The sequence below is a fragment of the Rhinatrema bivittatum genome, chromosome 4, assembly GCF_901001135.1.
Source record: "Rhinatrema bivittatum chromosome 4, aRhiBiv1.1, whole genome shotgun sequence".
In the NCBI taxonomy this organism is placed as follows: Eukaryota; Metazoa; Chordata; class Amphibia; order Gymnophiona; family Rhinatrematidae; genus Rhinatrema; species Rhinatrema bivittatum.
In genome coordinates this window covers 167961321-167976198 of record NC_042618.1, presented here as the reverse complement: position 1 = coordinate 167976198, position 14878 = coordinate 167961321, and the positions used below count along the sequence as shown (strand labels likewise).

At 49.2% G+C, this 14878-nt stretch overlaps 1 protein-coding gene across 2 annotated transcripts in view; it reads right to left on the bottom strand.

Moving 5' to 3' along the window:
* The window catches only part of CCDC40 (coiled-coil domain containing 40), a 131964-nt gene that overhangs the window by 74793 nt on the left and 42293 nt on the right, over positions 1-14878 (bottom strand). For both annotated transcript variants that reach the window (XM_029599178.1, XM_029599179.1), the window contains exons 7-8: positions 1749-1906; positions 1255-1377 (exon numbers count right to left, since the gene is read on the bottom strand). In XM_029599178.1, the coding sequence (XP_029455038.1) occupies positions 1255-1377; positions 1749-1906 (281 nt within the window). The remainder of the gene's footprint in view (positions 1-1254; positions 1378-1748; positions 1907-14878) is intronic.

The following is a 14878-nucleotide window of genomic DNA, read 5'->3' as shown; positions in this document are numbered from 1 at the left end:
ACCATGAACAAGGGTGCACAGTCAATGTCCAAGCAGGAATGTCCAAAGGTCGCAGGAGGCCAGAAGAGAGTGTCCAAGTGGATAGCGAGGATCAAGGCCAGAGTAACAGTCTAGAATGGTCAGCCGAAGCAGGGGTCAGTACCTGTAGTCAATCTGAGAGTAGTCAGGTCAGGCAAAGGTCAAGTTCCAGGCAGCAGTCAGACAAGGTCAGTGGACAGGCAGAGGTCAGTTCCAGGCAACGGTCAGATGTGGTCAGTGAACAGGCAGAGCTTGGATCCAGGCAGTAGTCAGATGTGGTCAGTGAACAGGCAGAGATCGGATCTAGGCAGCAGTCAGGCAAGGTCAAGAGCAAGCAAAGGTCAGTACCGTGAGATCAGTCCGAAGGGCAAGAATGGAGAGTCGAAGGAACAGGAGATGCTGGAACAGGAGACGCTGGAGGAGACACTAGAACAGGCAAACTAGAAAACACCGGAGTGTACGACCCGATTGCCAAGGCAAGGAAGTGGTGTCTGACCACTTCCTTAATTCCTGCTGTCAATCAGGGCATGCCGCGGAGCTGGGATCCATCCTTGACCCTATAAGAGGCTGGGCTGTCCACACGCACGCGTGCCTAGGGGCGGGGCCGATGCCATGGAGGACGCCGAGTCCCGCCGTGAGGCCTGGACGGGAGACTATAAGCGGGGGAGCCAGGGATGCCGTGACCTGGCTGCGGCTGCGGAGGAGGAGAGGCTGGAGCTCGTGGACGGGAGAGAAAGGTGAGCAGGGCCGGCCGCAGAGTGGACGCGGCCGGAACGCGCAACCTGGTAGGGAGGCAAAACCCAGGAGTCTGGACTGATCCAGGTACGTACAGGGAATTGTATTTGTATACAGATAAAAATGCTGCACAACCCAATTCTGCATGTCATGGCAGGGATAAACCTGTCATATGACCATGATTCTGTGCTTCATGACAGAGAAGATCCTACCATGTAAGCCTGAAAACCTGTGTTACAACAGGGAGGAACCTGCCATATGACCTCAATTCTGTGTGTCATAGTGGTGAGAAACCTGAATTGTACTGCACTAGAATAATTGAAAAACAGAAAAAATAGACTAAAACCTTATTAAAATGACTGAGAAATTTATAGACCGAGAACCCTCAGCATAACTTTAGGTTAGGTCCTTGCTAGTCGTATGATACTTTGCTTATGCTTCTTTATGGCCGGTATCTCACAATTCTTACAGCACGTAGCAGACACTATCCCTCATGTGTACCTCAGCCACCATAAACCGTGCTGCTTTAGTTTCCTCGCTTTGAGCAGCAATCTGGGCACTGTACATGGCGATCTGCTCGTTGAGCTGAGTAATCTGTCTGGTTTGGTGGTCCACATATAGGTCCTGATGAAGAAAGCAACAACTTGTTATAGATATGACATGTCCCAGACAATAGGAAAGATGTTCTCTAAATGCCCACAACTGGACTCACTGCAGAAAAGTGCTGTGAGACCACCTACTTGACAGACATGGGAGGTCCATCGTCATTATGCCCATTGTGGTTCATTTATCTCATACCAACACCAATCTACTGATTAAATTCAGTTCAGCATGACCGTGCCCCTTTAAAAATTGCGAGTTCTACTGTACTAAAAAAAAACAAAAACCTACAACCTGATAATAAGATACCACAGTCTATATATTTTTCAAGGGCCCAGGGCATCTTATTTTGTAAGAAGGAAAAATCTCCCATTTCTGTAGCTTGAATGAAGTACCTGCTTTAGTTTTTGCTCCTCTGCCTTCATCCTCTCCACCTCTGCCTTGTGCACAGCCCGTTTCATCACAGCAATGTCAGACAGCACGTCGTGCTTCATACTCTGTACATAAAACAGACGCAGGGCCAAGTTCTCCACCTCTGTCTGCAGTGCAACGACTTGGGGAGACAGGAGGAAAGGGAGAATTCATTGAGCAAGGACATGGCAATCACTTAGTAGTATCTGCTGTCATACAAGAGACTGCATTGTATGAACACACTTGCTTGAAGGAACTGAAGGCAAACAGGCAAAAACATGAAAACCATTTTTTTTTTGACTTGGCAGTTTCCTCCAGCTCCTTTGGGCTTCCAGCTCAGTCGTAACCAGGGCTGGGACGCAGCACTGAGCCTTCATTCCCAACTATATGGGGATTTTTTTCTCCTATTTTATATCCTTTCCTCCCTCTCCCACAAGGTACCTAGTCTGGTCATTGCAGCCAAGATCTGGACTGGGGGGCCATGCATTAGGGCTCCTTCAGAAACACTGCAGTCACAGACCCTGAATCAGGCCACTAGGTATCACTCTTTAGCAGTAGCCATGACTCCCTCCCACCTCGTAGGCTATGAAACAGGGGTGAGCAAATCTTTCGGACTAAGTCCACATTGGTGGCCCTGCCTAAATTGCAGGCAACTCTATTTGGGGGGGGGGGGGGGAGGGAGGAAAAGGGGGTTTCCCCCTTAGAGCTCCAGTCAAGGAGGGAGGTAACCTTCTCTGATCAGTGCATGGGGAGAATTACATTCTGATCCTGCCTGCAGTGGGATGTCACTTCCTCGCATGGGCCAGCAGAAGCAATGTCACCACTGTGGGCCAAGACACTTGCACTGGCATGTGCCAGAAGAAGGAAACCAGGGGTCACCACATGTGGCCTAGGGGCCATAGTTGGCCTACCACTGCTGTGGACACTGCCTCCATAGCATCTCCAACTCCAGGCTACCTGGGGAACAGAAAACCAGACAAGAAGATCAAACCATGGTCCTTCACTGAAGTGCTAGGCTGGCCCCATGAAACAGTTTTTATAGACAGTACAAGTTCCATTGCACTTACCCCATATCAGACAATAGTGATAACGTTCAAAAGCCATTTACCCTGGTAGACAGGTTCACTCTATACACAGGTAAAAATATGCACAAAGATCAACTCCAGGCATACTTTACCCATGGGAAAAGCAGATGGGCTCGGAGATGGGGTTAGTTCAGGGGATGCAACAATGGAGAAATTACTATTTACTGATAATTTCCTTTTCTTTAGTACAGACAGGTGAATCCAAAAACAGTGGGTTATGCACCTCTACCAGCAGATGGAGACAGAGCAAATCTGTCATCACAGTGACATCAGTCACAGTGACATCAGCCTGCCAGCCTGCCAGTATTCTCTGCAAAAGCCAACTGTGAACAAACTAACAAAGCTTGATTATTAACAGATAACCATTCCAGCACTCAGCCAACAGGAAAATACTGAGCTCAGACACAGAGTGTAATAACATTAGTCTAGGGACTGGATTGACACTTACCAGTAGTCCCTGGAACACACAGCCTCGCAGGAGGACCGTACTACAACCATTTGACAGTCAAGGGTGGGAAGTTGGATTCATCTACTGTACTAAAGAAAAGGAAATTATCAGTTAGGTACTAATTTCTCCTTTCTTAGCATTCAGACAGATGAATCCAAAACCAGTAGGAGATACCAAAGCTACTCCTGAATAGGGTGGAGGGCTGCCCGTGGTCCAGTCAAAACCACACGTGCGAAGGCTGTATTCTCTCGGGCCTGCACATCCAAACGATAATGCCTGGAAAAGGTGTGTAAAGAGGACTACGTCGCAGCTCGGCAAATGTCTATGGGAGACAACTATCAAACCTCCGCTCATGACACTGCCTGAGCCCTAGTGGATTGAGCCCTAATCTGACTAGGTAATGGGGGCTCAGCATCCACATTTGCATCTGTGACTACCTCCTTAATCCAGTGGGCTATTGTAGCCTGCAATGCCGCTTACCCTGTTTATTCCCACCATGCAGTATAAACAGCCGGTCCATTTTCCTGAAAGGTTCAGAAACCTCTAATACCTCAAGATATGCTTCTTGACATCCAAGGGCCTTAACAGGCAATATTCCTCCACTTCTCTTGCCCTGACCAGAGACGGCAGGGAAATTGACTGATTCAAGTGAAAATCCAAGATCATTTTTTGGTAAAAAGGAAGGAACAGTATACAGCTGTATCGCCATTGGAGTCACTCATATAAATGGCTCCCAGCAAGAAAAGACCTGTAGTTCAGATACTCAAAAGTGCAGAACAAATTGCCACAAAAAACACCGTTTTCAAGGTCAGAAACCTCAATGAAAGATTATGCATTGGTTGAAAAGTAGGGCCTGCTAAAATATCCAAAACTAGATTAAGACTCCATAAGGGTACCACTAATTGCAAGGGAGGACGAAGATGCTTCACTACCTTCAAGAAACGGGCCACATCTGGAAGAGCTGACAAGGGTCCACCATTCACCTGACCTCAGAAACAGGCAATAGCCACCTGTACTTTTAACGAATTAAGGGCCAACCCCTTCCTCAATCCATCCTGAAAAAATTCCAAAATGAGCGGGATAATAAACAAACAGGGAAGAACCCCTCGATCTTCACACTAAGCCTCAAACACCATCCAAACCCGTACATAGACTAAGGAAGTGAAGAACTAAGAACATGCCATACCGGGTCAGACCAAGGGTCCATCAAGCCCAGCATCCTGTTTCCAACAGTGGCCAATCCAGGCCATAAAAATCTAGCAAGTACCCAAAAACTAAGTCTATTTCATGTTACTGTTGCTAGTAATAGCAGTGGCTATTTTCTAAGTCAACTTAATTAATAGCAGGTAATGGACTTCTCCTCCAAGAACTTATTCAATCCTTTTTTAAACACAGCTATACTAATTGAACTAACCATGTCCTCTGGCAACAAATTCCAGAGTTTAATTGTGCGTTGAGTGAAGAAGAACTTTCTCCGATTAGTTTTAAATGTGCCACATGCTAACTTCATGGAGTTCCCCCTAGTCTTTCTATTATCTGAAAGACTAAATAACCAATTCACATCTACCTGTTCTAGACCTCTCATGATTTTAAACACCTCTATCATATCCCCCCTCAACCATCTCTTTTCCAAGCTGAAAAGTCCTAACCTCTTTAGTCTTTCCTCATAGGGGAGCTGTTCCATTCCCCTTATCATTTTGGTCGCCCTTCTCTGTACCTTCTCCATTGCAATTATATCTTTTTTGAGATGCGGTGACCAGAATTATACACAGTATTCAAGGTGGGGTCTCACCATGGAGCGAGACAGAGGCATTATGACATTTTCCGTTTTATTCACCATTCCCTTCCTAATAATTCCCAACATTCTGTTTGCTTTTTTGACTGCCGCAGCACACTGAACCGACAATTTCAATGTGTTATCCACTATGATGCCTAGATCTCTTTCTTGGGTGGTAGCACCTAATATGAAACCCAACATTATGAGACCCAGCCAACTTCAGACCCATTGCAAACCTTCCCCTGATCTCCAAACTGATGGAAAAAGCTGTAAATAAACAACTTTCCGAATATCTCGAGGAGCACAACATTCTTTCCCCCGCACAATACGGTTTTCAAAAATCACTAAGCACAGAGTCCCTTTTGCTTTCTCTCACAGATACCTTACTTCTGAACCTGGAGAAAAAACAGTCATTCTGTTATGAATACCGGCCGCGGCACGCCGCGACCGGGACCTACCGCTGTCCCCAGGGGCCGAACGGAGCCTCGACGCTGCCGGGGTTGGCAGCAGCAGCTTCCACAACATGGCCGCGGCGTCTTCTCCGCGCGGCTTAGCTCCGCCCCCTGACTTGCTACTAGGGCCGCGCGGGTGGCTCTGGCTCTGCCTTAAATAGATACTCACAGGATGTGAGTCAGCATCTTCCTGCGGCTTCCTGATTGGCTGGGACTATTTAAGCAAGGTCTGTGCCCTCAGACCTTGCCTTGACTTCTTGGCTCCTGAGTTTGTTTGGTTCCTGGTCGTCCTTCGGTGTTTATTCCTGGTCCGGCTGACGTCTCTTCTGGTTCCTCGATCCCTAGCTTGGCGACGTATCCCCTCTGGCTTTCGACCCTTGGACTGGCTGCGGACACCTCTGGCTCTCGACCCTTGGACTGGCTGCGGACATCTCTGGCACTTGACTCTTGGACTGGCTGCGGACACCTCTGGCTCTCGACCCTTGGACTGGCTGCGGACATCTCTGGCACTTGACTCTTGGACTGGCTGCGGACACCTCTGGCTCTCGACCCTTGGACTGGCTGCGGACACCTCTGGCCTCTCGACTCCTGGACGGGCTGCGGACCTCGCTGGCTCACGACTCTTGGACTGAACTTCATTAAGAGATCCTCGGGGTTTGCCCCTCGACCTGCTGGAGGCGCCAGCATCTGGATTACACGACCAGCAGGAGGCGCCTGCATCCAGATCTTCTTCGTTTCTACCTGCAACTCCAAGGATCGGCCTCGCCTACCGACGGTGGCCTAATCAGTCATCGTTGGACTAAGGGTCCACTTCACTGACCATAACACATTCCTACTGGTTCTGTTAGATTTATCCTCAGCTTTCGACATGGTAAATCACTCACAACTCCTAGACCAACTATCAAACATAGGAATCAAAGGCACAGCTCTCAGTTGGTTCAAGTCGTTCCTATCAAACAGGTTTTACAAGGTCAGAATTAACAACAAGGAATCTGAACCCATCCTATCAGACCAAGGCGTACCACAAGGTTCATCCCTCTCTCCCACCCTGTTCAACATTTACCTCCTCCCCCTCTGCCATCTGCTATCACAACTCAAGCTTACTCATTACCTCTATGCAGATGACATCCAGATCCTCATCCCCATCCCAGAATCAATTCAAAAAACCTTCGCCTTCTGGGAGAATTGTCTTCAACCAATTAAACAACTACTTTCCAACCTGAACCTGATTCTAAACTCCAGCAAAACAGAGATGCTACTTATTTCACACAACCCAAACACCCACTCACCTAGCCTTGCACAATCCACATCTTTAAACATGGATCTCTCTGCAGACGTCAGGAATCTAGGAGCATGGCTTGACAACCAACTTAACTTAAAAAAATTTATAAACACCACCACCAAGGACTGCTTCTATAAACTACAAGTCCTAAAAAAGCTAAAACCACTCCTGCACTTCAATGACTTTCGCCTCGTTCTACAATCCATTATTTTTTCTAAACTCGATTACTGCAACGCAAGCCTACTTGGCCTCCCCTCCAACAGCATCAAACCTCTACAGATGGTACAAAACGCCGCAGCCAGAATCCTAACTAACACTAATAAAAGAGACCATATCACCCCCATCTTGAGCAACCTCCACTGGCTACCCATCAAACAGAGAATCCTATTTAAAACCTTAACCATTATTCATAAAGCAATTCACAACATTGCACCTATATCACTACAAACTCAACTTCGTCCACACTTATCCTCCAGACCCATCAGAAGCGCCTACAAAGGCACCTTAGTCGCAGCTCCAGCTAAATCAACACTAAGAAAAAGAGCACTCTCAACTGCGGGACCACACCAATGGAATGCTCTCCCACCAGACCTACGCCGCGAACCCAGTCTACCAGAGTTAAAAAAAAAGTTAAAAACCTGGCTCTTCAGGCAAGCTTTCCAATTTCCAGAATGTAACTAGGCACCTCCTCTGACTTCTTTTCAGATCCATTCATTGCATCGTGTCACTAACACCATAGATACTTAATTTATATACTTTCTTACTCGCAATTTTATTTAACAGTCATTAATCATATACTATATAACTGTATACTTATTTATCATTACTCCTTTGTATCCCTTAGAATAAATTGTTCCTAGTATGTTCCCATCTCACTGCAACTATTATGCACATGGTCTTAACCCAGTCAATCCACATAACATGGATCATCTTTATCCAACTGTTAACCTGCAATGTTTAATCCGCTAACTATCTTCAGAATATGATGGCGTTTGGTGGTTCGGTGTCGCTATTCAAAGTTCCTTGTAAAAAGTTGAACACACGTATTGTTTCAAAATACGAATAATGTTAAATGTTTTATTGTTACTTTTCAATGTTCCTTGTAATAAGCCCAGGTCGGACCGCTCCAACCAGGGTAACTTATTGTTTATTGTAAACCGGATTGATTTGTATTGTATACAGGAATTCCGGTATATAAAAATTAAAAATAAATAAATAAATAAATTGTGTAACTATAGCATGGGTTATTTTTCCCCTATATGCATCACCTTGCACTTATCCACATTAAATTTCATCTGCCATTTCGATTCCCAATTTTTCAGTCTCACAAGGTCTTCCTGCAATTTATCACAATCTGCTTGTGATTTAACTACTCTGAACAATTTTGCATCATCTGCAAATTTGATTACCTCACTCGTCGTATTCCTTTCCAGATCATTTATAAAGATATTGAAAAGTAAGGGTCCCAATACAGATCCCTGAGGCACTCCACTGCTCACTCCCTTCCACTGAAAAAATAGGAAAATTAGTTTCTTACCTGATAATTTTCGTTCCTGTAGTACCAAGGATGGGTTGTGACTCCGCACCAGCAGGTGGAGACAGAGCAAGATCTGTTGGACTTGGCTACATATAGCAACGTGCCTCACACAGCCCCTCAGTCTTACGTAATGTCAAAGTAGACAAAATCCAGAACAAACTAGCGAAATAACTAACATCAACAGGGAGCCATTCAAATAACCCCCAACTGGAACAGGACCCCCAAACCGAGGGAGCGAAACCAATACTCAGAATAACTATCAAAACTGCGAGCGGACTCTCCGTTACTTCAGCACAGCAAAAATGGGCGGGATCCTGGACTGATCCTTGGTACTACAGGAACGAAAATTATCAGGTAAGAAACTAATTTTCCTTTCCCTGTACGTACCAGGATCAGCCCAGGACACCTGGGATGTACCAGAGCTAAATTATTGAGGGTGGGAAGCAGAGAGTCCCGCTCGGAGTACCCTCTCTCCAAAACCCCCGGAATCAGTAGCCTGAACATCCAAACGATAATGTCTAATGAAGGTATGTAACGACTTCCAGGTAGCCGCCCTGCAAATCTCTTGAGGCGAAACCTGAGAAGATTCCACCCAAGACGCAGCCTGAGCGCTCGTCGAGTGAGCCCTGAGACCGATCGGGATAGGCTTCCCCCGTAGAACGTACGCGGAACCGATGGCCTCCTTAAGCCACCGAGCGATTGTCGTCCTGGAGGCCGGGCCCCCTTTCTTCGGACCAGAGCACAGAACAAAGAGATGATCGGACACCCGGAAAGGGTTAGTGACTTCCAGGTAACGGAGGAGGACCCTCCGTACATCTAACTTCCGTAATTCCTTCCATTTTGGGTCCGAGTATTCTCCACCCGCGAACGCGGGGAGCTCTATTGACTGGTTCAAATGAAACGGTGACACCACTTTAGGCAAAAAGGATGGAACCGTCCGCAGGGAAACTCCCGAATCCGAAATCCACAAGAACGGCTCCCTACAAGACAAAGCCTGCAACTCCGAGACTCTCCGAGCCGAGGTAATTGCAACCAGAAAAACGGCCTTCAACGTGAGATCCTTAAGAGTAGACCGCTTCAAGGGTTCAAACGGAGCTTCACACAAAGTGGCAAGGACCCAATTAAGATTCCAAGAGGGACACGGATGACGTAGCGGCGGGCGAAGATGCTTGGCCCCCCGAAGAAAACGAGTGACATCCGGATGCAGGGCCAGAGCGGAACCGCGAACTTTACCCCGCAAACAACCAATTGCTGCCACTTGTACGCGAAGAGTACTACACGAGAGACCTTTGGCAAGCCCGGCCTGAAGAAAAGCCAGGATATCGGAGACAGAGGCGGAGATGGGATCCAGACCTTGGCGTACACACCAATCCTCAAAGATTACCCAGACACGGACAGGCCAAGGACGTAGACTGCTTTCTGGACCGCAGCAACGTGGTCACCACCGCATCTGAATAACCTTTTCTCTTCAGGCGCTGCCTCTCAAAAGCCATGCCGCGAGAAAAAAGTGATCCGCATCCTCCAAACAAACGGGGCCCTGACGGAGGAGCCCCGCAAACCCCTGGAGGCGAAGGGGAGCATCCACCAAGAGCTGAACGAGATCCGCAAACCATGGGCGCCGAGGCCACTCCGGTGCTACCATGATCACGTTGGATGGGTGCAATTCTATGTGCCTTAGGATCTTGCCTATCATTGGCCACGGAGGAAACACGTATAGTAACACGTTCGTCGGCCAAGGAAGAACTAACGCGTCTACGCCCTCGGCTCCTCGTTCCCGACGTCGACTGTAAAACCGAGGAGCCTTCGCGTTGTGCCACGTGGCCATCAGGTCCATGTGGGGCAGCCCCCACCTTTCGCAAATGAGGCGAAACGCATCGTCTGCCAACTCCCATTCCCCGGGGTCTAGATGGTGTCGACTGAGGAAGTCCGCCTGAACATTGTCGACCCCGGCAATGTGGGACGCTGCGATGGAGTTGAGATGGCGCTCCGCCCATCTCATGAGAAGCTGAGCCTCCTCCGCCACGAGTGGACTCCTTGTCCCCCCTTGGCGATTGATGTACGATACCATCGTTGCATTGTCCGACAACATGAGGACCGCCTTCCCCCGGACCAAAGGGAGGAAGGCCTGCAGAGCCAGGCGTACCGCTCTGGTTTCCAGACGGTTGATGGACCACTGCGACTGGACGGAGGACCACCGGCCCTGTACCAACTTGTCTAAGCAGACCGCCCCCCAACCGGAGAGGCTGGCATCCGTCGTCACCACTGTCCAGTCGGGAACTAGCAGGGATACTCCGCAAATGAGATGGTCCGAATCGAGCCACCAGTGAAGACTGTCCCTCGCCTGGGTCGTGAGCGGAAGCGGTAGATGAAACTCTTCCGACACCGACTTCCATCGGGAAAGCAACGCAGATTGTAATGGTCGTAGATGAGCAAAAGCCCAAGGAACCAACGCCAGTGTGGACGCCATGGACCCCAGAACCGTTAGATAATCGCAAACCAGCGGCAGCGGAAGACTCAACAAACGACGCACTTGAGACTGAAGCTTGCGTGCACGATCCGTGGAAAGAAATACCTTGCCCTGTTTTGTGTCGAATAGGGCTCCTAGGTATTCCAAGGACTGGGTAGGGACTAGCTGACTCTTGTTGAGATTGATGACCCAACCTAAGGTCTGTAACAGCTGGAGGACTCTGGCTACCGCCTGACGGCAATGACCCTCGGACTTGGCTCGAATCAGCCAATCGTCCAAGTAGGGGTGTACCAAGAACCCCTCCCGTCGAAGTTGTGCCGCCACCACTACCATCACCTTCGTAAACGTGCGAGGAGCCGTGGCGAGACCGAAGGGGAGAGCCCGGAACTGGTAGTGCCTGCCCAAGATGCAAAATCTGAGGAACCGCTGGAAAAATGGTTGGATGCCGACATGGAGGTACGCCTCTGTGAGATCCAAGGAGGCCAGGAATTCGCCTGGACGCACCGAGGCAATCACTGACCGAATCGTTTCCATCTTGAAGTGTGGAACGCGCAGGCATTTGTTTACCCCTTTGAGATCCAAAATTGGCCGGGATGTGCCGTCCTTCTTTGGCACGACGAAGTAAATGGAATAACGACCTGTGCCTTGCTGATTGGGAGGTACGGGGAAGATTGCTCCTAAGTCTTCTAGGTGCCGGAGGGTGCTTAGCACCGCCGCCGTCTTCCTTGGGCACTTGCAGGGCGACATCAGGAATTTGTCTGCTGGAGTCCGTGCAAAATCTAACACGTAACTGTGCCTTATGACGTTTTGGACCCACTGGTCGGACGTTATTTTGGCCCATTCCTCGAAAAACAAGGTCAACCTCGCCCCTACGTTTGGAATGAAGGCCTGAGGCTGCCGGAAGGAATGGGCCAGCCGAATCTCATTGAGAGACCTTGGACCCCGTGCTGGCCGGGGTTCCTCCTTGTCTGCCGTAACGCTTCCCTCGAAAGGACTGCGGCCACGAGGAGGCCCGGGAAGAAGTCGAGCGATAAGACGGGCCAGAGGACCTCTGGGGACGAGACCTCTTGTTACCTCTGAAACGGGACCTAGCAGAATAGGAGAACCGGGTTCTGGACCTGTCCTCAGGGAGCTTAAAAGCCCTGTTCTCTCCAAGGGAAAGCATCAAATCATCCAATTCTTTACCGAATAACAACTTTCCCTTGAAAGGCAGCGCTCCCAGGTGAGCTTTGGAGGATCCATCCGCCGCCCAGTTGCGAAGCCAAAGCAAGCGGCGCGCCGAGACAGCAGAGACCATGGATCTAGCCGACGTGCGCAGTAGATCGTAAAGAGCATCCGCACTATAAGCAATGGCCGCCTCCAGGCGATCTGCCTGCGTGGCCTCTTCAACAGAGAGACCTGCATTCGCCTGTAGCACTTGAGCCCAGCGCAAACTAGCCCGCATGGCATAGTTACTACAGATGGCAGCCCGGACCCCCAACGCTGAAACTTCGAAGATCTTCTTGAGCTGCACCTCCAGTTTCCTGTCCTGTATGTCTCTAAGGGCCGTGGCCCCTGTAACCGGGATCGTTGATCGCTTCGTTACTGCCGACACTGCCGAATCCACCTTCGGAAGCCGTAGCAGTTCCAGTGCGTCCTCTGGCAGTGGGTAAAGCTTATCCATTGCCTTGGTCACCTTTAGACCCAGCTCAGGAGTATCCCATTCTCGAAACAAGATGTCCGACGCCGAGAAATGGAATGGGAAGGCCACCGCTGGATCGGTGAGCCCCAGGAGGACTGGGTCCATGTTTGCTCCAGGACGCGAAACTGTCGGTGGAGCTTCTACCCCTAGCTCATTGAGGATAGCCGGGATAAGCGGGGACAGTTCATCTCTGCGGAAAAGCCATACCACCTTAGGGTCATCCCCATCACCGGCTTGCGATGATTTGCCCGGAACAATTTGGGCAGAACTGTCCCCTGACGCTCCATCGGCCCCCCCTAGGGGCTCGTCGGGCGGGTCCACCTCATCCTGCGAGGTGGATTCAGACTCCGAATCCTGCGGGACACCTCTTGGTGGCTGCTTTCCTGTTGCCAGAGCCGGGGAGACATCCGAGCCCTCCCGGGATTTCTTTTTCCGTGGACCATCCCTGTCAGAGTGGCCATGCTTGTCCTTGCGTCTGCGGCCCTTGTATTTTAAAACTTTGCGCAGGAGGAGCGCAAAATCGGCCGAAAACGACGACCCCGAATCCAAGGAGACCCCTCCCTCGCTAGCCTCTTCCGGGGACTCAGCCCCCCCGGGGCGACCCCCCCCCGAAGGCCTATGTTGAGGCAACAACGCAGGAGGCATGCCAGAATCCCCTGCAGGTTCCTGCGCGATTTCGCGGGCTGACCCTAAAATGGCCGCCGTTCCCGCGCTGAGCGGGAAGGGGTCAGCCGGCATAACAGGAGCGGCAAAATCGCGCGACGGCGATCGTGTCGACCGGGATCGGCCCCCCCCTGCCTGTCCCGGACGGTCCCTCCCCGCCCGGGACACAGGCGGAGCAAATCCCTTCACGGGAGAGCCGCGCGCGCGCCAAACCGCAAGCACAGCAAACCGTTCCCCTGGGCATCCTCGCGGCCGCGGCGGAACGGACGGACAAAAGAAAATTAAAATCAAAGAAAAGAACTACCCTCTAGCGCCAAAAGAACTCCCTTCCCCTCGCCGAGCCGAGAATCTCCCTCCCCGGCGAAGAAACGGAGAGCCGGCACAAGCAGAAATAAAAGTAAACTTTTTTTTTTTTTTAAACTCAAACCTGCCGCTCTCCAGGGTCCTGGGGTTCCTGCTTCTGTTGGGGGTGAGTGAACCGGGCTCCCCATGTCACCCCCTACGCTGCTGCCTTTGGTAGGCCGGGTCCTCGACCCTCAGCAGCGGCCTCAATCAGGGGGGGATGGTCCCCTCAGAACCTTCCCACCCCCCTGGGAGGCAGGACGGACAGCTTTTTTTTTTTTTTTTTTTTACTCTCACCTTAAACTATAATAAATTATCTTTTAAACAAACCAATAAACCAATAATGACCCTGACTAACTATCTATCAGTCCTCAGGGCACCCAGAGGCTGTGACTGCACCTGCACCACCTACTGGAGACAGAGTAAGACTGAGGGGCTGTGTGAGGCACGTTGCTATATGTAGCCAAGTCCGACAGATCTTGCTCTGTCTCCACCTGCTGGTGCGGAGTCACAACCCAGGTGTCCTGGACTGATCCTGGTACGTACAGGGAACAGGAATTGTATAAATCTCTCATATATCCTCTCTCAGCGCCTCTTCGCCAAGCTGAAGAGCAATAACTTCTTTAGCTTTTATTTTTTATTATTATTATAAAGGAGCTGTTCCACCCCCTTTATCGTTTTTGTTGCCCTTTTCTAAAGCTTTCTTATCTTTTTGGAGCTGTAGCAATAAAACTGCATACAATATTCAAGGGACAGTTGCACTGTTGATTGATACAAAAACATTATAATCTTTAGTTTTTTTCTCTATTCCTTTATGAATAATTTTGAATATTCTATTTGCTTTATTGATTTCTGTTGCATGAAGATTTCAATGTATTGTTCACTATGACTCCAAGATCCTTTTTCTGGGTTATTACTCCTAATATGGAACCCAGCTTTGTGTACGTAGTTAGGAATATTTTTTCTCTTCATGCACTAATTTTCACTTGTCCATATTAATTTTTATCTGTCATTTAAATGCCCAATTCACTACTCTTGCAAAGTCCTTCTGCAAGTCCTCACAATCTGTTTGTGTTTTAAATACTTTGAATAACCATGTGTCACCTGCAAATTTCATCACCTGTCATTGCTCTTTTCTAGATCATTAATGAATAAGTCAAACACTGATCCCAGTAGAGATCCCTGGGGGCACTCTACTATTCTGCTCTCTCCAATGAAATTACTGACCATTTAATCCTATTTTTTGTCTCCTATCCTTTAACCAGTTTGCAGTCCACAATAGGACATCAACTCCTATCCCACAATGTTTTAATTTCCTCAGGGCCTTATTTCACAGAATTGAGGTCATCATGAGCATAAAAAAAGAAGATCTGGGAAGCT